At 22.6% G+C, this 24979-nt stretch overlaps 1 protein-coding gene across 1 annotated transcript; it reads right to left on the bottom strand.

Annotated features, from left to right (window-relative positions):
* Positions 1-15266: 15266 nt before the first annotated feature.
* Positions 15267-20411, bottom strand: LOC105366238 (ATP-dependent RNA helicase DHX36). The gene is made up of 14 exons (XM_011504602.1): positions 20288-20411; positions 19500-20057; positions 19246-19435; positions 18687-18861; positions 18465-18613; positions 18227-18356; positions 17955-18150; positions 17613-17877; positions 17219-17511; positions 16718-17144; positions 16244-16452; positions 16085-16164; positions 15908-15999; positions 15267-15458 (listed from the first exon to the last, which is right to left on the bottom strand). Exons 1-14 carry the CDS (start codon positions 20382-20384, stop codon positions 15380-15382), a joined length of 2940 nt encoding a protein of 979 aa, XP_011502904.1. The 5' UTR covers positions 20385-20411; the 3' UTR covers positions 15267-15379.
* Positions 20412-24979: the final 4568 nt, after the last annotated feature.

Raw genomic sequence — 24979 nt, 5'->3', positions numbered from 1 at the left:
GTATAACAATTAGTTGTACCGTTTTGTAATATCGTAAATTTAATTAATTTAATACGTATTTGTTATTTGAAGCTAGCTAGAAAGCTACAAAGATAGGGTTGCTAATATTTTGTAATTTCAAGTATACATTCGATGACGATGTATTTACTCACATTTGTTCTTATAAGAGCAGATTTTAAATAAACATGTTTACGCGATGAAAGTTTTATTATTTTGAAGATTTTATGAAAATAATACAGTTTAACGGAGCGTCTACTAATCTTTCAAGCTCGTAAGGGATATACTTTTGCTGAGGCAGTTGTCTGCTAAAATGCTGCGACGTGGATGAACAACTAGAGTTTGAGACAGCGAGTAAATGATGTAGTCAGCTTTTGTAGAACATGTTACTCCGTTTAGTCATTCGGTCTCACGCCACCGAAGATCTTCTTATCAAAGCCATTTTCGCTGTAACATCTCTTTTTCACTTCAGTAAAGATTTTCTTATCCTCGCTATTTTTGTAGAACTTTCATTCGTTCTTCATTTTTTCCCACGTAATTATTAGCAGCTTAAGAGTACAAGAGAAGATATATAATATTAATTATTAGCAAGCTTGATAATTTATAGATCAATGACCATTGGACAAAATGTAGTAAATGAGTAAAGTACATATTTGTTATTTAGTCTATTTTCATTTGTCCAAACTACATTTTATAAATTGCTTGAATCTTTAATAATTATAACGACTACATTTTACAAACTCTTTAAAAGAATACTAGAATGATATATTTTTTTGTAATTATATCATAATTTTATTCTGTAATACACACTTAATATTTGGCCATTTATTAAATTCTATTGTTCTGTAAATAATAGAAATATAAAAAATGATATCTTCAAATGTATTACTAAACATGAATTTATATAAATACGCGCGTATTTTCCATTATTTTGAATAATACCAGTAAATAACTTGGAAATTGCATTCTATTTAAAAATATAGTTTTATAATAAGGTGATACAATTCAAGGTAAGACAATGGTTTATAATAAAAAAACACCACAAGTAATTATATCGTAATATAAAGGTATATGCTTGCGTAGCTTCTTATGGCTCTTATTTATTTTCACGAGGTTGCTTATCTTAATAAAATACAAAATGAAAATTCGCAAAATCCTTTAGAAACTGATATAAAATAATAATTTATGAATTGAAATCAAATTATTGTTACTTTAATACTTAATTAAAATAGTACATTAAAATTTTAAGTTATTAATTTTCTTATCGCTTTTTACTATAAATTGGAAAAATTTTATTCAAAATCTATTGATCACATTATATTTATATGCATTTTTTAAATTTTATGCTAAAAATATATGGTAGAATGAGTAATATCAAATTACGTCGTCTGACATTAAAAACGCTATCAAACAGTTTAAGAACAATAACCGGAAAGTAAAATTAACGGAAAAAAATAAACAATTTCTATTATGATGTATTTGATTGGCAGATATTGGCGAAGCACAGAATTCAGGTTCTTGAATAATACCTGGATTAATAATTATATATGCGAAATAATCGTCAAACATGTAAATGTATCTAAATGCTATGCTGCGCATATAATTAGTGAAAACAAATGACTTATGCACATATAAAAAGTAAAATTCACTTCCGACTACAATTTCCGCAAGTTCAAAATGAAAAGCCCCTTTACTCGCGAATAATCTCTAATCTACCGGAAAATTAATTCTCAACTTCGGGCACTAATTCTGTTGAGTGATGCTAAATCTTTTAAGCGTTGGCGTTGTTGTAGAATTAGCACATTCGTAATGTAATAGCTTTACTGTTGGTGTTTTTATGAGACGGCGAAGGAGCAAAAAATACATGGCTATAAAAAAGTTCTTGATTAGAACTTGGATCCAATTCATACTGACCTGTTCTACTGAAAATATTTTTGCAACTTTAACAATGTTAAATTGATTATAGCATGTTGTAAGCTTATAGCTTCTGTTTAAGTAAATTCATTAATATTGTTAAAGGTATGATACATCAAGTACTGAAAATTATTAATGCGTTTTTCTTATTCTTATGATCGAATTAATCGTTTGTTTATTTCTAATACATATTACATATATTCATTGATTATGTTATATGTTCTATTTCAATTATCATTAAATATGAATTTTTAAATGTAAAAAACAGAAATAAACGGTATTATTTTTAATTACAAACTATAAATTGTAAATAACTCAAAATTCCATAAACTAAAAATGGAATAATACTAATGTATAGATATAAATGAAGAAAAAAAATTATTTATATATTTCTATTAAATCAAATATGACAAATTTCTTTTTAAACTCTTTTTATTTAAAAGTAAATATATTTGTTATTAAGTTTTAAATATTAAAATAAAAACCAATAAACTATGCCAGATAAACAAAACCAATCAATTTTTAAAAATGGAAATAATAAATATAAATTTTCGTTTTATTATAATTACAATAAAATAATAATTGCATGTACATGCATTATTATTTATAGCTACTTAACTGATCACACATTTGAATAAATATGAAATGCTATAAAATATATGACGAAGTTTTAATTAATTTATATTTAAATTGTTTAATACCTTCACTCACATTAAGCATAATGATTATACGTACAATTCATAAAAATAATTTTAAGACAGTTGAAATTTCTGTAAAAACAAAAAAATTTTGTAAATAATAAAGTATTTATATCATTTTAAACTATGTAATAAAACAATTATTTATCAAATATGAATTATAATAGTATAAAATATCAGAATTTATTCATTTATAAGAATTGATAAAATTATTAATGTATTTAGTTATTAAATGAAACGATTCAACTAAAAAAACACATTAGAAATTATTTAAATTTTTCAATAAGTTTTAGAAATCAAAAGTTTATCGATTATATGTCAGTTTTTTATTTAGCAACCTACATTTTCAATAAAAATATACCCTTAGTATGTGAATAAACTTTTAAAAATCTTAATAGTCTTTCAAATATGAAAATTAAGAAAAATTTCATTTTAAAAAATTAATAAAGGCCACTAAACTTTCACTGTTATCGAAATATCTTGTGCCCATATATAATATCAATGAATATCGGCAGTTTTAAATTCAAATAATACCTAAGATACAAAAAATAGATGGAATACAGGAAGAAGGAGAATTCATAATACAAATAATAAGAAGATAGCTTTCAACAGACAAGTTGAGGTATTGACAAAATGGCAAGAAAAAAGGCGATTTCGTGGTGTAAGATTTGGTAGCTGTCCTTGAAGTTCATGGTCATGATTCACGAGAATGAGGTTTTCGGGACAAAGTGAGACTGCTGTAGATCATGCGCCGTTGTATGGTTATTAAACTCACAATTTCTGGAATTATTTACATCGTCCTAAATGATTGTGCAATAAAATGACTTTAATGCTAATTTTTTCTTCTCCTTATAATTCATATCAAATTCTTTGGATGAACATTATCATACGCGCAGTTAGACATTGTAAAGGTTTCAATAAAATGGAAATAACAATGATAGGAACTTGCTCCTAATCCTATTGTAATAATAAACTTATCACTTTCAGATTCATTTAAATTTATTAACATCTACAATTTGAACAATAATTAAATAAATTATATATATATATATATATATATATATGTTATATATTTAAATGTTAGTAAATAAATTAATCTAATAGGGAAAAAAAAAAAATTAATTTATTTACAATTAAGTAATTCAATATCATAAACTTTATTTACAATAGCAGCATTTTATTAAATAAACTGCTTTACCTATCGTATATCCTTTCTTATCTGTACTTATTTATATTTATTCACAAATGACTACAAAAATCATATAAATTATTTTTATTTAATTTAATACATTAAATCAATTTTATGAAGGAATGAATAAAATAATAATAATTGTTAAATCGACGGCACATATTACAATATTTATACTTAAAATTAACTGATATTTGAAAGTCTTGTATTTTCTTTTATTATCAATTTTATTAATTATTATTTATATTTCTTATTGAGAAAATAAATGTTTTTTACTGAATTAAATTGTCATTAGATTTAAATAATACAATAAATTATCACCATTATATTTCATTATCTATTTTAACCAAAATTCTAATTTAATAAAAGGCAGCTCTTGAGAAAATGATTGTTAATTTAAAAACCATGTTAAATGAATAAATATATATATGTATTAAACATTAATATAATATTATCAAATAATATTTATGTTAGAATCACAATAATTAGAGCCAATCAACTTAATAAAGATACAATAAAACAGTACATAGGGTGTGAAATAGAAAATTAAACAGTTTGTAATTAACTAATGATAATTACTTACATTTAGAAGAATTGTATAATAATATTAAATTAACTCTATAAAAAGTTTTTTTTAAAGTTCGGAACTGAAAAAAACCGTATAAAAAACGCATTTAAACTGTACATAATATGGTGTTAAAATATTAAATTCTATTTAATGATTAACTATATTACGAAGCAATATCCAACTTAATCTTGAAAATGTGTTTACGTTTTTAAAAAATTATTAGAATTTTCAAAAGACAAAAAAAATTACACATTTTGAAATTCATTCAACAAAAGACTCTTTTCCAATAACTACATATTTTTAATATATAATAATAAAATTCTTTTTTGAATAACCTTTCATTTTTTATAATGTAATTAACAATAATCATTAAATTTAACCATAATATTTTATTAAATCATTGTTAGAATATGAAAATAGACAATGTTCAATAATTAGAAATTAGAAGTTTCTTTTTATGATTACAAAATAATATTAACCAAACAATATTTTATAAACTAAGAATTACAGCATTTAATTAGTATTTTTTTTTTTAATGAAAAATTTTTATACATATTAATCTCGAATTATATATGATTTTGAATTACAGTATAATATATTTCTGTGATTCAAAATATCATTAAATATATCATATAATCTGTTCTTAATGAAAATTAGTTGATAAAACGGAAAAACTGTCGAGATAAAAAATAAACATCAATATCTTACGTATTCAGAATTATAATTAGAAATAGATTAACGTTTCAAATTTTAATTAATAATGTCAATTACAAAAAAATTCAACAAAAAAATAGTACTATGGTGTAAAATATTAATAATTAATGTTTGTCCAAACAATTTTGTAAAAATTTATTAAAAATATTATCAATTAATAATAGTTCTTTTCATATTCGTTGAACTTGAAAGTATAGACGATTTAAATTTTAAATATTTAGTTTTAAATATAATTTTCAAATTATGCACACAAAAGATTTGGATTAACATTTATTTTATTTCATTATAAAATATTTTTATTTTCACGTTATTCAAATCAAATGTAAAGAGAGCTTTAATCATATACACTTTTTATTTAAAATATGTCGTAAAATTACATTTATAAAGAAATGTTTTTAAAAGTTTTTTATTTTAAAATTAAACTTCATGTAAAATGCAAATTATGGAATAATAATCTTAATAGGATTTTATTATTTTATTCGAAATTAATTTTAAATGTAGAACAGAAAAAAATGAATCAAACAAAACATTTCAATCTTATTAGAATAATAATCATATTATAATAAAATATTAACTTAATTTATTTCCATATTAATTTTATTACGTTTTTTTTTAATTTAATACTTTTGAACAGTATAATTTTACATTATTAGAAATAATGAATTAAGAATTGAAAAACAGAATAAAAAAATTATTTACTTTTAATTAGCATAATGAATTCATTTTTATATGTTTTAATCCAAACTGTTATTTTCAATAATATAATTTATCAAATGATAAATTAATAGTAAAGTTTCTAAATTCTTTACATTTTAATGATTATCCAATGATACTACAGAACTTCTAAAAAATATTTATATCTTTTTAGAATTTAGGATACCTAACCAAATTGTAAATTCATTAAGTTATTTCTTAAAATTATACTTTTGATAATATAAATCGTTGGTTTTTAGTTTAATATGACAATCTAAGAACGGATATACACTTTTTTTTAAAGATGAATGCATAATAAGCATTCATTACGACGAATAATGGTCCTGTAATGTATAATGTTCTGATTATGTAATATGTATATATATATATATATATATATTTATACATAAATAATTTTTGTGCACTTTAAAAATTTGTAAATTTTTATATATTTAATATACTTGTTACTTAATATGCTTCTAGTGAAAAAAATTAAATTCATTAAGTAATTATATAATATTTCGAAATAATATATATATAGGTGTGTGTGTGTGTATGTGATATAAATTTTGTGCTCTGTAATAAGAGTTTCTTCACTAGTAAAAAATTAATTTATTAAATTTTAATGTATGTTAATCTAAACAAAACGGAAAAAAAAGAAAAAAAGTGAGAATAGATTAATATAATTATATCAAACAGTATTACGAATTTTACATAAGTATGAATCTGACTATTACAATATATCGCATTTTATCGTAGCTTATCTTATGATCATAAGGGAAATTTCTTACAGCTTTGTAATATCGCGTAGCAAAGCTGTATTGACTTGCATTTATCAGCTACGTTCAACGCGTTCATTTGACACATGAACAATACACAATTTAAAATAGACGAGTAATCACTTCCACCAATTGTAGTTGAATTTTTATTACTTTAACATTGTTGTCCCAATTACCATTACATAAAATGATGTAGCTTAACCATTACATAAATATTCACAATTTCACTTTTTAACTTGTTTGTAATTACAGTTTTATCGTACCCGCTTTCTTATACTTCATTTACTTTATGTGGATATTATCTCCTAAAATATTAAAACACTAGACCAATTATCATTATAATAATAACAATTATTAAAAATAGAAACAATGTCTGAAGAACTTTCCATACAAATAAACACTCATCGTTATGATATATATATATATATATATATATATATATATATATTATATCAGTTATGAAATACTTATTTAATTATACATAAATAATATTTAAAAAAAAAAAAGGCAAATTGTAGAGAAAATCCGATAATAAAGACTATTGTAAAATTATATATGAAAATTCGAAAGTTTTACACATGTTTAATATTTTTTTATATTATTAGCTTACATAAATTCAAACTCGATTCTTTTTCATATTCTTCAAATTGACATTTTATACAATATACACATTAAAATATTTATAAATCACTACTATTGGAAAAATTATCATATAAAGTATATATATTTAATATATCTATTATTTAAATTATGTATAGTTAAAATTATGTATAATTGAAAAATATATTTTTTTAATAAAATAAGTAATTTAATAAAAAGATACAAACATGTATTCGGCATCTAAGGTTAAACCATTTGATATATAATCTTGAAATAAAATTTGTAATACCTCTAATTACTGAAATAATTGTCTAAAAAATAGGTGTCCCTACAAAAGAATTTTTTAAATTTGACCATAAAACAGGAAATAAATTTTCCATCCATTAATATTCTACTTCACCGATTGCTTTATCTTTGATGAGCTTTCCACATCAATTTTCTCCTTCCATATTTGTTCATATTCATCCCTCAATTATATATTGCTTCTTTCATCTTCATTTCTAGACATAAAATACTTATCTACGTAGCTTGTGAAATTTGATTGGGATTAGAAAATATTTTTATAAAAAGCAAACACTTCATTATCAGAGACTTATTCAAATCTTCTAATTGTGCAGAAAAATATCTTGTTAAGAACTAACTTACAATAACAAAAATTAGAAAAATTACAACACAAAAGATATTTAAAATATAATATTTTTAATCTATTAAATTCCAAAATGAAATATTCTTTGCATTTATAAAAATATGTTATATATTACAAATCTAAATTTAAATAATTTTTTCCATTTGTACTAATTCACATTAATATGATTCATAATTTGTTAATTATTCAATTATTTATTGTTAATTTCAATGTGATCTAAAATATAATTGAAGAAGAAACACTAAATATTGTATTCCATTCACATTCTTATTAATCAGAAATCATAATTCTTACCGAAACTATTGATCGCAAACATCTGAAATTTCACCAACATGTAATAGTACAATGACTCGCTATTCCAGTAAGAAAAAATGGGTCAATTGAAATGATATTACCAAAGCAATATAAACTAGATATAAAGCAAATAACGATTTCTTATATTAGAAGTAGGTCCATAACAATTATCTCGCTGACCAAACCATAAAATCGTTAGTACTTTGATTGTAATGACGAGAGTTCGAACTTAAAAACGATAGATTTTGTATACTGTTTTATTTTATACTGTTTCAGATTTTTAGAATATATTATTTTAATAAATTATTATCTTATTCAAAGTAAATCAGTATTCAATCATTAATTTCACTGTTTTACCTAAGGTTATTTGTTGTAAACTATATCATTTTATCGAAATTTTTTAAATAATATTCATATTAATGTATACTGCACAGATTTATACTTCTACATATGTATATAGTTTCCTATACTAATTTATATTAGTCAGTATTGAAAATAAAACAAAATAATTCTTTAAAATTTTTTTGTTAAATACACATAATTGAAAATAATGTCTTTACAAAAAACTATTAATATTTAATTTATATTGATTGTTTAAAGTCTTTATTCAATTTAATACTATTAAGTTCACCTGCACTAACAATAATATAGGAAAATACGAAATAATACATTTTTATTATATTTACAACAAATATATTTACAAAATTTTTTAAACATATTAAAATAAATACACAAATAATTTGGTAATAAGGAAATAATAGGATAATAAGTCTCATAGAAAAAATTTTTTCTAATCGTTTTTCTATTTGTAAAACTTTTCTTTCTCTTTCAATTCAGTACATAATTTATAATATCCAATATTTATACATGCCCAGCCATTACATTTTACTAATTTTTTTACAAATATATTTATGTAATTTAAATTTTATTTTTATACTTTACACATTAAAAAAAAGATTATATTAAAATTATAAATATTTAAGATTATTCAAATATAGTAATAATAATGGGATAACTTCAATACAAACGATAAAAATTAAATAAAAATAGTTTTAAAAAAAATAAAACTTTTCCTTCTTTTTCCCTTTTCTCTTTTTCTTAAAAACAAATTCAATTTTAATTTTAGATTCTTGTATTATTACAATATGTATGTAAACCGTCATTTAATCTCATATACTAGAGGACTAATTTATTCTACCTTATTAATAAGTAATATACATAATCAATTAGTCAAACTATTAAGAGACAACATTTACTTAATAATTGAAATTTCTTTTAATTTTCCGTGTTACTTTGCAAAAAGCGTTGTACGCCTAATTTTATGTCTAAATAAAAAGATCATTTAGTACTTTTCCTGTATCACTAAATCTGTTGAATTGAATAATTATATTTAAATTGTTCTACTCTATTTATTACATAAACAAAAATATAACGAAAAGTGTTAAACTAATATTACAATCATAAAAAATAAGTATATTACTTTTTTGATTCAATAATCTGATCCTACATCTATATTTATTAATAAGTATTTATGAAATATCACTCTTAAACATACACAAAATATAAATGGTGAAAAACACTTTAATCTTAAATTAATTTAATTTCATTAATAATACCACTAAAACGTGTTCAAGCTTAGAAAAAATAATATTAAATATATAATACGAAAATCTAAATACAATGTGTGTCAATAATATAACTAGATAGCAACTTGTTAGTTTAATGCAAAGAAAAGATTTGTAACAAAATTTATAAATCGAAATTTTGTAATACAAAATGCGGTTAAGAAACTGAATATAAATATAGATGAAATCAGGATTTTCACCAGAAAATCGAAGATGTGCATTATTAAAAACTCTTTTTCTATAATCCATCTAATAAATTATATTTATATATAATTGTAAACATTTTCTTTATATTGTATTATAATTTAACTATTATTTTCAATGACGCGCCTGTGTTTATAGTACTTGAAATACATAATTAAATATAAAAGATAATAAAAATATAAACAATATAAATGTTGGGTGTGCATGCATGCATGAACATAAGTGTAACACATATTTACCTTACTAATTATTTTAAAAAATCTATTTCAAATAAAAAGTATGTAGGTTTCAATAATTTTACTTATAGTTTTATTTAGTCGATAAAGCTAATTATCACTATTTTATAAATTATAAAATAGATAAAATTACCATAAATAATATATCTTCTCGTGTTTAATGCATAGTATCAAGATAAATAAATATCACATATTAGGAAAAAAATGGGAATGTACTGTAATTAAAATATTGCAATATAGTTTCTTTAAGGTGTAAGTCGTGACTGCTGATACAGCATCCGGTCGCACGGGGAACCGAGACTTGCTAGTGCTAAGATAGCATCCGGTTTCCTAGAAGTGCAAAATTCGCAAGCGTAATGAAAGAAGATCCACCTCATCTTCGCGATCAAAGTGGGGATTGAGGAGTTTGGTCCACCATTGTGCTTAATAAATCAAAGAGCTACAAGTCAGTTGAACTTATGCCTCATTTGAATAAGCATTCGAGACATTAAAACAAAACATATATTACTTATTCTATCTAGCTCCGTTTGCGCATCTCATATCCACGAACTACGATACAACATAAATTTGGTGCTTAGTGTAGGGTGATGTAAGTGAGAATTTTTTATGAAGATAAAATCTTTTCTACCAACGGCTTTTTTCATAAGGATATTAAACTTTTATAAGGATATTCAAAGTTTTCCGAGGCCAATAACTTTGAATGAAAATTCAATATATTTTCCTTATAAACAATTGAAAAACAACCCAGGAAAAATGAATTGATAATCAAAAAATAAAAAAACAAAGCGAAGGTATTTAATCTCTATTATCACAAATCCTACCAAAAAAAAACCTAAAAAATCTGTAAAGGTAAAACACTCTTCAGATAAACTAGAATGTTGAACAAAAACAAATGCGACTAAATTATTCAATTAATTATAAAAATTTCTAAAACATATTGGAGACCTTAAAATAAATTTTAAATAATTAAACAAAGCTTATATATTTATATTACGTGAAGAATTTAAAGCTTATAGAAAAAAAGTAGTACTTTATAATTCGCTTAAACGAAGTAATACACCAATTTTAAAGGTAAACAATTTTATTTGTTCAATCGCAGCTTTTAAATATTCGAATAATATTAACGTTTTTGATCAGACGGTAATCGATACTTTTGAAAAAATACTAGACATATAGTAATTATAACATGAAGTTAACAATTTAGTAAATTAGCGAAAAACAAATAATTAAAAAGAAATTCACGATCTATTATAAAAGTTTGATATTCCAAAAAACTTGTAAATATATTGATACAAAATTTTATAATCAGAGGAAAAAGTAGTGTGAAAATTTATTGACAAATTATGAAGTAGAATAAGTAAACAAGTTACCATAAACTTAACAGAAATTTGCAAGAAACAATCTATTTATCCTTAATCACAAAAATTATAAAAAAGATGTTTCTGTTGAAAAATAATATAAATATAGATAGACTAATTTATCTATTAATGCAAAAACACGGAATAAAATATGAACACAATTTTTAAAAAATTAAAAAATAATTTAAAAAATTAGAAGAACATTTGTATTCTCTGAAAATGAAATGATTGTGAATAAGTATATTTATTCAATTAAGCAATTTAAAATAAAATGTGTAAGGCCATAAATAATACCTATTTTGTAAAAAATTAATACATTATGTGTGTGTGCGCGCGCGCGCGCGCGTGTGTGTGTGTGTGTGTGTGTGTGTGTAGCATGGAAAAGTCAAGATTTAGTCAAATTATTTATAGATTCTGGAACAAAAGCCTTTATAATTGCATATGCATGACAAAAAACTTGTAAATCTTGAATAAATCTCAAAATATATAGTAATGAATATATATATATATATATATTTATATATAAATACGATAACTATTAATTAAATTAATTCATGTTTAGTTGTCAACTTATATAAAAAATAATAGGATGCATGATGTGGAGTAATGCATAATGTACGAAAAGACTGAATTATATTTGACGGCAGGAAATGTAGACTAAAGAATACATTAATAAATAGAAATTCATACTAAAATAAAATATGTTTTCAGAAACAATAATCTTCAAAATTTAAAAGTCTTGTGGCAGAATATGGCGTATCATAGGTGCAATAAAAGGAAAACTTTTTTCTATTAGTTACAATTACCACAGATAAATATAAACATACGTTTAAACAACTTGCTTAAAATATTTCATACTACAACAGTAAATATACAAATATGTAATATTGAGTCACTATTTTATATAGTATAATATAAGTTATTCTAAATAATATTTGCCTCGAATAAGAAAGATGGCACGTAAATGTAATTAATAATAAAAATAAATAAATACACTGAAGAACATATAGTTGCTACTTACCAAGCATGGAAAATATAAAAGAAATTATAATGTCTCGCTACTTCTGTACATTTAATCTAATTTTAGAATTTTATTGAATATATATTGTTAAATATTTTTAAAATAAATTTTCTTATTATACTTTATGGTGTTTAATTTAAATGAATTGATGTAAATAACTTAATATATACTTCACCGTTTTAAAATTACGTAGTAAACTAATTAATGCACAAAATATTTCATATACACATATATATTCCACATTTATTAATAACATAATTTATAGAACGTTAAAATAATGTATTGAATGTTTAAAAATTTCCCATCCATGAATTAGAGAATTCAAAATGAAATAGCAACCAATTAAAAGAATGAATTTTGATGTGATTATTGCAGTAAAAATATTTTAATCTGGTGAATAAATTAGGTGAATATTATATAAAAAAATTTATCTTTTTTGTATTTATGTAAGAATATTAGTAAATTAATGATAGCATTTTTTACAAAAAGGTAGAAAGTTTACCTGGGCCAAAATACGAGCAATAAGATAAAAGTAACTAATTATTAAAGCAAGCATTGGACGCAGAGACTTATCCTTGTTTACCATATAAACTACCATGAAAAAGTTGCGCTTACACAGATGCGAACAATTATGTTCTGAGAGTGGTCTTATCTCAATACCGCGAGAAGTATGATAAGCCAGTTGCATTTGCATCGAGGACGCTCAATGATGCGGAAATTAAATGCAGTACAAAAAAAAAAGTAACCGCCATTGTTTCAGCTGTAAAACATCTTCGATGATTTTCGTATAAAAAACATTTTTAAATAAAATAGAATTGTCAAACGATTAAAAATGTTAATGCTTGTAAGGTATTGTTCATCGCGATTAATAATTTAGAACTTGAAATTAGAATAGCACGAATGTGAGAACGCATATAAAAATTTATTTGAAATTTAATGAACAAAAATACAAATAAATTATCGAAAAAAGTGAACATAATATAATGTGATTGAAGGCGTAAAAATTAAAAAAAAAATATTTACATGCATATAGGGAATAAAATCTTTACTTCCATACGTATTCATGTATTGATAAAATAGAAAAAATGTACACATTAATATAAATAATACCAATGATTACTACCAGGTTTCAACTATTATTAAAATATATTGTAATTTTATTATACTGAGTATTATTAGAATAAGATATATAATACCAAGTTTCATACTGTTTACGGTATAAAATTAACATTAACTGGTTTAAGGCGAAAGGTGTCCGATAGATTATAGTTATATGGATAACAATAGACATCACATATTAGGTAAAAAATGGGAATGTACTGTAAGTAAAATATTGCAATATAGTTTCATTAAGGTGTAAGTCGTGACTGCTGATACAGCATCCGGTCGCAGGGGGAACCGAGACTTGCTAGTGCTAAGATAGCATCCGGTTTCCTAGAAGTGCAAAATTCGCAAGCATAATGAAAGAAGATCCACCTCATCTTCGCGATCAAAGTGGGGATTGAGGAGTTTGGTCCACCATTGTGCTTAATAAATCAAAGAGCTACAAGTCAGTTGAACTTATGCCTCATTTGAATAAGCATTCGAGACATTAAAACAAAACATTAGAACAGATATTCTACTGTATATTTTTACGTTATAGAAGTTATTATTTGATAAATTCTGCAACTTAATATTTGTATAGGATAAATTAAATAAGAACCATGAATTCACTGAGAATTATTTACATTTTAAGAAGTATTTTTATTTTGATATTATTTTTTAATAATTTATCTTTCACAAAACGTAAGATTTCTAAAACTTTCATTGTATTAAAATACAAAACCGTTATGTATTCTATTACACAACGAATTACATTCTTTAAAAAATTCACTCGTATCTACACACATAGAACCATAAATTGTCTACAAATACATTGACTGCAGTGTACGATAATAATACCATGACATTTACATTAAACTTAACAATATTTATAAATTGTGAAATAACTAATATTCAGTACTACGAATGTAATAGTATTTATCATTTGTTAATTACTTTTAGCAACTTATATTTACTACATAAATATTATAAACATTTACTTCGAAATTATTTGAAAAATCTAAATAATTCAAACTCTCAATTTAATAGCCTCAAATGTTCATTTTTGCAAATTAATTCGAACAATATTGTTCGTTATCCGACCTCTGTACTGTTACACTCTTAATACGTATTAAGCTGAAAACTTATTAAAAATCGGATTATTTTTAATATTTATAAAAATAATTTTAAATGCGCATGTGCATTTGCATAGTATTTCTAATAATTATAATATTTCGAACACAAAATAACTTAATTTTTTTATTCATTCAAATTTTAGGCTTTTTAACAATTAAATGTTAAATAATAATTCAAATAGCAATTTTTATAAATGTATATTTAAATTATTGTATAAAATTTGTCTTTACCAAATCTGCAAGAAGAATAAATAATTTCTATATTATTTATTACTCTATATAAATATATCTTAGAAGTTGTAATACTTAGAAAGCGTCAACTTATCACATGGATAATAGTAGCTTAATTCGTAAATTATTATACTGTATTAACGTATTTTATTCATATAAAATGTATTTACAAGAAGCAATATTTTTCTACCGGTTATATAAATAATAATTATAACTTTACATATATTGATAAAAAATTAAATGATTACAACATCTTTTATAAAAATTTATTTATTTACTTTAATACTACTTTTTTACTTTTTTTCGTACATAAATACAAATATAAACATCCAAAAAACCAAAATTATACTTCAGTGTAAAGTATTAAAACTCATAATATGAGTCTTTCATAAATAATTATTTGTATCTAGGTAAAATGCGATGCTCTGGCAACTCGAAGTCTTTATCACTATCAGATAATAGTTCAATCATAGCTCTAAAAATAAAACAATTTAATTATCAATATAATTGATATGTAGTTTTTATAAAAATTAAAATTCATTTATAACTTTTCATCATAACAATAATTTTTTTTTAATACAAATAATATTACAAAAATTTAATTTCAATAATACATTTTTAAAATATTCAATTTCTAAATAAAATTACTTAATAACTAATTCATTATATAATTTAAAATGTTTGAAACTTCTTTAAAATTTTTTAATTAATAGTTTGATATTATAATGTATTATATTTTATAAAAAGTTAAAAAAAAAAATTAATAATTCAATAAAATTAATAACTTATAAAAAGACTAATAAATTATAAATCCTCTTTTACCTTTATTTTTTAAGAATACTTCTGCTTTAATTTAAATATATCAAATTTATCTATATACTTGGACTCTCTTTAAAAATATTCAAAATGATATAAGAAACTTACGTTAAAATATTTCCTTCATAAGTGCCCCAAGCAATTACATCTGGATTATTTATTTTGAATTCTAATATATCATCTAACTTTTTATGTAGTATCTCATAAAAGGAAACATATTTTATAATTATTTTATGAGTTAATGTTAATTAAATTGATAATGAGTATCCAAAAATTTTGTAATACCTCAATTAAATGGGCACCTTCGTTGCATATAAAAGTTATGTCATTCGGTATCGTAATTAGGTCACCTTCTTGTCCTTTTACTAAAAATTGAAATATAATATTAGCACATGTATATTATTTATCAATTGAATAAAAATTAATGAAAAAGTTAGTTCTTACCAATAAACATACTTGGTGCTGCAAAAATTAATGCAATCGGACTAACGCAAGTTGTATCAAATAAATAAATTTTTGAGCTCTTTCTTTTTAAAAAATAAGTCAAATATGGAGTCGGAAAATTATGTGCATAATGATTAATGCTAGATGGATGCAGGTATACTGTTTCTTTTTCAACAGTATAAGCTTTTATATTACTTCCCGAAATTTTTCTATTAAATTATAAAAAAATTTGTATATATGAAAAGAATAATTAAAAATTTAAATGTTTAGTAAATATATTAAATTATTGATGACAAATATAATGAAAATATAGTTGTATTTTATGAATATTAAAATATTATTGGATTAGCAAAACTGTAAATAAATACACAATAAATATATTATATTTAGTAATTAAGTTTGAACTATATTATAAAATTAAATAATTGATTAAAATGAACTTATAATGAATAAGTAACATTCATATTATCTTACTCTACAATTGCAATATTGGGATAAAATCCAGCACAGATAATAGATTTGATAAGAGACTTATTTTTAGAATTTCTATTAGCAACATGGTCTTTTGGGTTGTTGTTTCGTAAAAAATTCATCTCATATAAATAAGAAGCAAATTGTTTTTTCATATCGGATAATAACTTCATTGTATTCCACGAGAGAAAATATTCCTGACACAATGATCTCTTCATTCCTTTATAACCTATTTCCTCAAAACGTTTTAAAGCTTCACAAATTGCTATGTGATCACTGAACTGATTTAAACCAAGTTCTATTTTTTTTTTTATTGCATCTATTTCCTTTCCTAATGGACAGTAAAAAGGATCCTTGAAAGATAAACTTGCCACAATTGAAAAAATCGGATCTATACATGAAAACATCGCTGCCAAAATTATTATTTTTCCTACATTAAATATACAAAATTAAGTATTTTAATTTACTGAGAAACATAAAAAATATCAAAATATAAATTTATACCAGTTCGAGGATCTAATGGTAAATGAGCTAAATGATAACCTAAAGGAGTCAAATTTTCTTGATCATCAAGGGCCTTTAATTGCCTTAATAATTGTAAAGAGACAGATATAGTTTTAGGATCAGGTGCATCTAACATGGTAGCTAGAAAAGTGTCAACTTTTCCTATTTGCAAAATTTTAATTTGCAGTATTATTTCTTCTAAACGAATCCTAAGTATTTCAGGTAATGGATATTGGTCCAATGTTTCTGCACGAGCCTTTGTATATAAATGATAACAAATTCCAGGTTGTACTCTATAAGAATTTTATAAATCAATTTAAAATATAAATTAAGATTCTATAATAATTAGATTAATTTTTCATATAATAAGTGTATTTAAATTTTAGAAAAAAACCTTCCAGCTCTTCCTCTGCGTTGTAATGCATTGGCTTTGCTAATCCATTCAATATCTAATGTTTGTAAATTATTTTTAATATCAAATTTTGATAATTTTTGTTTTCCACAATCAATAACATAAACAACATCTTCTATTGTTATAGATGTTTCAGCTAGGACAGTTGAAATTATGATTTTACGAATTCCAGGTGGTGGTATATCAAATATTTCTTTTTGTTCAGCTGTTGGCATTTTTGAATGCAAAGCATAAAAAACACATATATCTAAAAAAAATTATTAACCATAAATATAACTAATTGAATAGAAGTTTCAGTTTAATATTATGCATATAAAAGGTTACCTTGTGGAAAATTATCAGATTCTAAAAACAACTTATGTAATCCTGTAATATCTATTAAACCTGGTAAAAAAATTAATACTGCTCCAGGTTTTTGTGTCAAACAAATATGTTTAGTTAAATCAAGTATTAAATCAAATGAAATATCTTCAGATTTTGGATTAAGTAATTCTTCCCATAAATCAACTGAATATAAGTTCTAAACATTATAATTTCTGCTATAAATTACGATCAATAAATATAGTTATAATTATCAATTCTTATATTATACTAACTATAAAATTTGAATATGTATAATATGATTCGATCAAGGCTTTATGATTTATTAATTCCATTTCTTTGTTTATATTTTTCTTTAAATATTTTTGCCATGTTCCTACTTTTCCTTCCTTGGGAAATTTAAAACTGAAAAATAGTAAACATAATTACATTAATTCAATATTCATGTAAGAATTAAAATGTTAATTTATTTACTGAAAAATTATTAAATTTTAATAAACACTGTTTACGTACTGTGTTATTTTAAGTATATCTTCTAAATAAAATTCTTCTACAGGAAAAGTAAATCCAGAAATATGCATTGAAGGACAATCATTATAATATTTAGAAAACTGATCAGAATTCAATGTTGCACTCATTAAAATTAGTTTTAAATCTGATCTCTAAAAATGAAATTGTTTTAAATTTGATTTATTAAATACTGTTATTTTAAAATAATGTCTTAACATATCTTACTTTAGGAAGAATAAACTTTAATAAAGTTATAATAATATCACTATGTATACTTCTTTCATGAATTTCATCTAAAATGATATGAGAATAATTTCTGAGTGCAGCATCTATCTGCATGAATTGCAATAACATACCAGTAGTGCAAAAAACTATACTACCATAAGGTCGAGCTAATATTCTGTCATATTAAAAATATTTTAAGTGTACATGCTTTTTATAAGTAAATAAAAAAATAATTTTCTTACAATAAACTTACAACAACTTTTAAAAAATTAAGTATATTTTATTATAGACTAAACTTAAATTATATGATTTCAAAATATAAATATTTTTACAATATTAAGTTTACTATATTCAATATTCTTATTATCATAATTGATTGAATATTCTTTTTAAAACAAAGATTGCTTTTTAAAAACTTCTTTTTTAAAAAAAATATATAAAACAATTATAAAATTTATGTAATAAATAAAATATCTGATCTTTGATATTGATTAGATTCAATAATTAAAACAATTTATGAAAATTATTGGTTTAAATTTTTAGTATTCAAATCACATACTTCTCTAAACGAATATGATATCCTACTGAATTTCCAAGATTCTCTACTCTTTCAACAGCCACTCTTTCAGCTACTGATATAGCAGATATTCGTCTAGGCTGTGTGCAAGCAATACATGTAGTACTGCCTCTCCCACATTCAATTTCATAATCAAGTATTAATTGAGCAACCTGAGTTGTTTTACCACATCCTAATATTATAAAAGACTCTTAGTTTAAATTCAATAAAAATATTACGAAATAAATAACACTTACCTGTTTCCCCACTTATAAGTACTATTTGATTGGCATTAATAAGATCTAAAATACTTTGTTTGTTTTGGTAAGCTGGTAATTTTTTACGAAAATCTAATAATTTTTTATATTCACTAGTTAATCTCTTATCATTTAATTCATTTAATAAATTTATATCTACACTTTCTCTTCTTTCTAATAACGGCTTAGTTGTTAAATCTTGTTCAATTTTATGTTGTAAATTTCCACTAATTAAACTTAAAAACTTCCTTTTGAACTTAGGATCAAGAATATGGTTATATTGCTTTCCATAATCTTCATTAATACTGTTTTGCAGCTTATAATTATAAGATTTCTTTTCTGTGCATTTTGGGTGCAAAATTAATTTTTGAATCATGTTCAAAGTAGATGGTCTTATTTTAATTCTAGATTTGGGTTTATATCTATTATTCTTTATCATTTTATCTCTGTAATACAATCCAATACTCTTCCCTTTAAGTCCTGGTGGTCTACCTCTACTAGGTCTATTATAAAATTCCATGGTCATTTCTGAATTATTTGCTTGACTAGAGCCTTCAGCTACAAATAATTATAATTTATTAATTATTTCATTGTTTTTCATGAATAATGCGATAAACGTCAATTTAATACAATTCATTTTTCATTCATGATTTATAAAATAATCATATCTCATTTTTAATAATACAATTTACTTTATACGATACTTCTTATTTCTTTTTTACTTTTTTTACAATTTAAAATAAATCTTATTAAATTAGAAATTTTTATAGAAAGCATTGATTAATTACCAGACTGATCAATATTTTTGTAGTGCATCCTATTATTTTTTCCTCGATGTCTTGGTGATTTATATCTACTAAATCTATTAAAGCACTCTGCTGTCATCTCTTTATTATCTGCTTGACTATGTTTATCTACAAAATAATTATAAACCATTAATTTATTTCATTGTTTTCCAAGAATAAAGTGAAACATGTTAAGAAACACTTAATTCATTTTATGATTAATAAAATAATTATATATCGATTTTAAAAATACAATTTACTCTGTACTGTATTACTCCTTATTTTATTATTAATGTTATTTGCCCTTACAAAAGACCATTGTTATTTCAATTATGAATTTACTTTACAAAACATTCATTAGTTACCAAACTCATCTGTATCTCTACAATACATGCTACTATCTTTTCCTCTTCTATCTTTTTCACTTCTAGTATCTTTTCCTCGAAGACTTGTTGGTCTGTACCTACTAGATCTATTAGAGCACTCTGCCGTCATTTCTGTATTATCTGCTTGACTATGTTTATCTACAAAATAATTATAAATCATTACTTATTTCAATGTTTTGAATGAACAATAGGAAACATACTAATAAAACACTTAATTAATTTTATGATTTATAAAATAATTATATATCCATTTTAATAATACAATTTACTTTGTTCGTTACTACTCCTTGTTTTTTTTTTCATGTTTTTTACAATTATAAAAATTTACTTTTATTTAGATTAGGAATAATTTATACAAAATATTAATTAGTTACCAAACTCATCCGTGTCTCTATAGTACAATCGAATATTTTTTCCCCGAGGTCTTGGTGATTTATATCTACTAAATCTGTTAAAGCACTCTGCCGTCATTTCTGTACTATCTGCTTGACTATATTTATCTATAAAACAATTACAAATCATGAATTTATTTGATTATTTTCCAAAAACATTGTAAAAAAATTAACATAAAAAACAATCCATTTTATGATTTAGAAAATAATTATATTTCGTTTTTAATAATATAATTTACTGTAGACGAGACTACTCTTTGTTTCTTTTTGAAGTTTCTTCTAATTACAAAAAATTAATCAACACAAAAATTTAAATTAGGAAGGTTTAATGGAAAACATTAATTAGCTACCAGATTGATTTATATCACTATAGTACATTCTACTATCATTTTCTCGAAATCTTGGTGATTTATATCTACTAGATCTGTTAGAGCACTCTCCTGTCATTTCTGTATTATCTGCTTGACTATGTGTATCTACAAAATAATTATTAATCATTAATTATTACACTATTTTTCAAATACAAAAGTGAAAAAAGTTAATGAAATTCATAATAAAATTTATAATTTTAAATAATTATTAAATTATATCTTGTTTTAAATAATACAATTCACTGGATAAAAACTACTTCTTGATTTTTTTTAACGTTTTATTGTTAAGTTTGTAACGTTCCAATTATAAAAAAGACATTTTTGTAATATTCGAGTTTTTGTATGTAAAGCATTAATTAGTTACCAAACTCATCTGTATCTCTATAGTACAATCTAATATTTCTTCCTCGAAGACCTGATGGTCTATATCTACGAGATCTGTTGGAGCATTCCATCATCAATTCTGAATTATCTGCTTCACTATATTTACCTAAGAAACAATTATAAATCATGAATTATTTCAATCGTTTTACAATTTATTAATCAACAATTAATCAATCAGTCAATTAATCAACAAGTTAATGAAAGTGGTAACTAATTTTCTAATTTATAAAATAAATATATCATATTTTTAATAATACTGTTTTTATTTTTTTTATTATTTTTATTTTTCTGTTACGATAAATAGGATAATTAAATTAAAAACAATAATTGTGTATCTAATCTCATGAAAAATAATTTTATTTAACAATATCTTATGCATATACATGACAATGCCATTAACATTTGTATAGCTATCAGAGTATAAAAATTATTTATTAACACATCTGACATAACCTACATGGATTGCAATATCTATTATTATTATTCAAAACTGCATTTCCTTTTTTGAATCACAATAGACAAGCGTCAATCAAAATATTTCCATATTCTATTTATTTTAATTAAAAACATAGATCATAAAATTTTAACTATTTTACAATATTTAGTTGTAAAATCGTATTGATACAATTAAATCTAACAGATTATAAAAACTAGTTCTGTACATCAAACTACTTTCTCACAGAATTATGTTTAACCAATTTGCGACAGAACTTTATTGCTCTAACAAACCCGTTAATAACATTTGTATGCATGTCATACTAAACAAATCAAAACAAAACAAAAAAGATCATAATTCATAAGTCGAAGTTTGAAGAGTCATAAAGAAAATCGGAGTCATTATTTTACATATCTTTCTCAAATTACTAATAAAGATTATAAATAATGATTTCTCCCAATATTTTTTACAATTCTGTTTATCACAATTTTATTAAAAGTACCTGGTCTGAATAAAATTGTGGGATTACAACTTCAATAGTTAAATAATACATTTAGTCTTTCGCCTCAGTTTATTCAATCCATTTTATTTATATCACTTGTATATAGCAGTTTGAAAAAATGTTTAACAAGTTTTAAAGTTCATATCTACTAGTGAATGTCATAAAAAAGATTTATATTCACACTATTATTAAAATAGTTGACTATCATGAGCATATATATAAGTATATTTTTATAATAATAATTCAATCAAATAAGTCATTCTATCAAATTAGTATTCATATAGAGAATGTATAATTATTAAATAATTTACGAAATTTCGACAATAATCAAAATAGATATAATTTCATTGATTCGACTTGAATGTTTTTTTTATTCAAATCGAAGATCCCCTAAAAATTTTCAATATTAATTACACGATAAATAAATAAAAATTTTACTCACTTTATATACCAAATAAGCACCTACAACTCAATAATAATTTCATTCCTAAAGAAAAAAAATAATTGAAAGTTTTTTCATTGTTCACAAAAAACTAAAACATAACCTCAAGAAATTATGCAGAAGCATTATACGCATGTGTAACTGCATAATGTTGACACCTTTATAAACTGAAGCTTTTTAATTATAAATTTCTATTAATAGAACTTTGAATACAATTGATATTAATTTTATTGAATTTGTCGAAAAATCACTTATGCTCTATTAACTTAATAAAACAACCGTATATTTTTTACAATTTTATATATTGATTTTTAGTGTATTAAGAGTATATTTATATTTTATTAAATCATATTTTAGATGTATTTGAAAATATAATTTAATAAATTAATAAATGTATAGATTGTAAATTATTAATGAATTTCAATATTTAGAAATAATAAATATCAATTAAATATTTTATTAGATAAATATTCTGTCTACTTTGTAAAAATTATTAGTCATTTTAATTTAATGGCTTAAAAAAAAAGCCTATCCCTGCAATGTATAATCTATTTTAACATAAAAGATAAAAAATATTTGTATGTTTTTAATACATTTATTTAATATTTATTAAATTAAGTTCGATTCAAAACGTAATAAAACACTTAATAAAAAAAAAATAATAAAAAAATTGAAAAAATATATTTTATTTTGATAGAATGGTAATTGTGAAATTAATTTGGGTATCAAATTCATTAAATATAAGGTAATTTATTAGAAATTTTTATTACATTAGCTATATTACAATGCATAATACTATTTTCATTACCTAACTAATATATACGGATAAGATAAAGAAATCATAGAATTTATCTTACAGTTATAGACAAGAACTCTTGAGACGTGTAGAAGTTAACATATCCTTCACATTCATAAGATGTGATAGCTGTTATAATACAAAGCTCTACAATGAACGAATTATTAATAATTAGAAAAATGTACAAAAGATTTTTGAAAGGCGCAAATATACGGAATATCTAGTTGGCTATCAATGCAATCCGAAACATCTTTCTCCTTCTCTCCTTCTCTCTCTCTCTCTCTCTCTCACTCTCCTGCTACCTTTCTCACTCTCTCTCTCTCTCTCACTCTCTCCTTCTACCTTTCTCACTCTTATTTTCACTTATTCTTACTTTTATTCTTTCTCTCTCTCTCGCTCTCTCTCTCTCTCTCTCTCTCTCTTTAATTATCGATATGCTATAGGTGATCATCTGTCGCTGACTTCTACCAGGAAATATGATCTTGTAATAATCTTAAACAATTAAATTATTCGAAATAAATAAATTATTTTAACAAAAGATACTTCATGATAGATATAAAATTAATATACCTATATTCTTACTACTATTTATTGTAACAAAATCTGTAATGAAATAAATAACAAATTTAAATTATGCTAACTGATTAGAATTAAAATGTTTATAATATTTTTATTTCTATGAATGTAGTAATGTTTATTACTACATTTCTATTACTATATTATTATTGTCTTGATTCATTTATTTAAATATTGACATAACTTTTTTATACACAAAACTTGATTTTTAATGATAAAATTGAAAATTTTAAATAGAAATATTGAAGAAAAATAAAAGACAAAATAAGATTAGAAATTACATCAAACTATAATTTAAATATTGTTATTTATACTTAATTATGAATTATATAAAATATTTACTATGAAAAAATAAATTCGTTGTTTATGTTATAAAAATTGTAAGAAAAGTCAATTTTTGATTTCACATA

This window comes from Ceratosolen solmsi, unplaced genomic scaffold (assembly GCF_000503995.2).
Source record: "Ceratosolen solmsi marchali unplaced genomic scaffold, CerSol_1.0 scaffold148, whole genome shotgun sequence".
Classification (NCBI taxonomy): domain Eukaryota; kingdom Metazoa; phylum Arthropoda; class Insecta; order Hymenoptera; family Agaonidae; genus Ceratosolen; species Ceratosolen solmsi.
The sequence above is the reverse complement of the archived record's forward strand: the minus strand, read 5'-3'. Positions and strand labels throughout refer to the sequence as shown.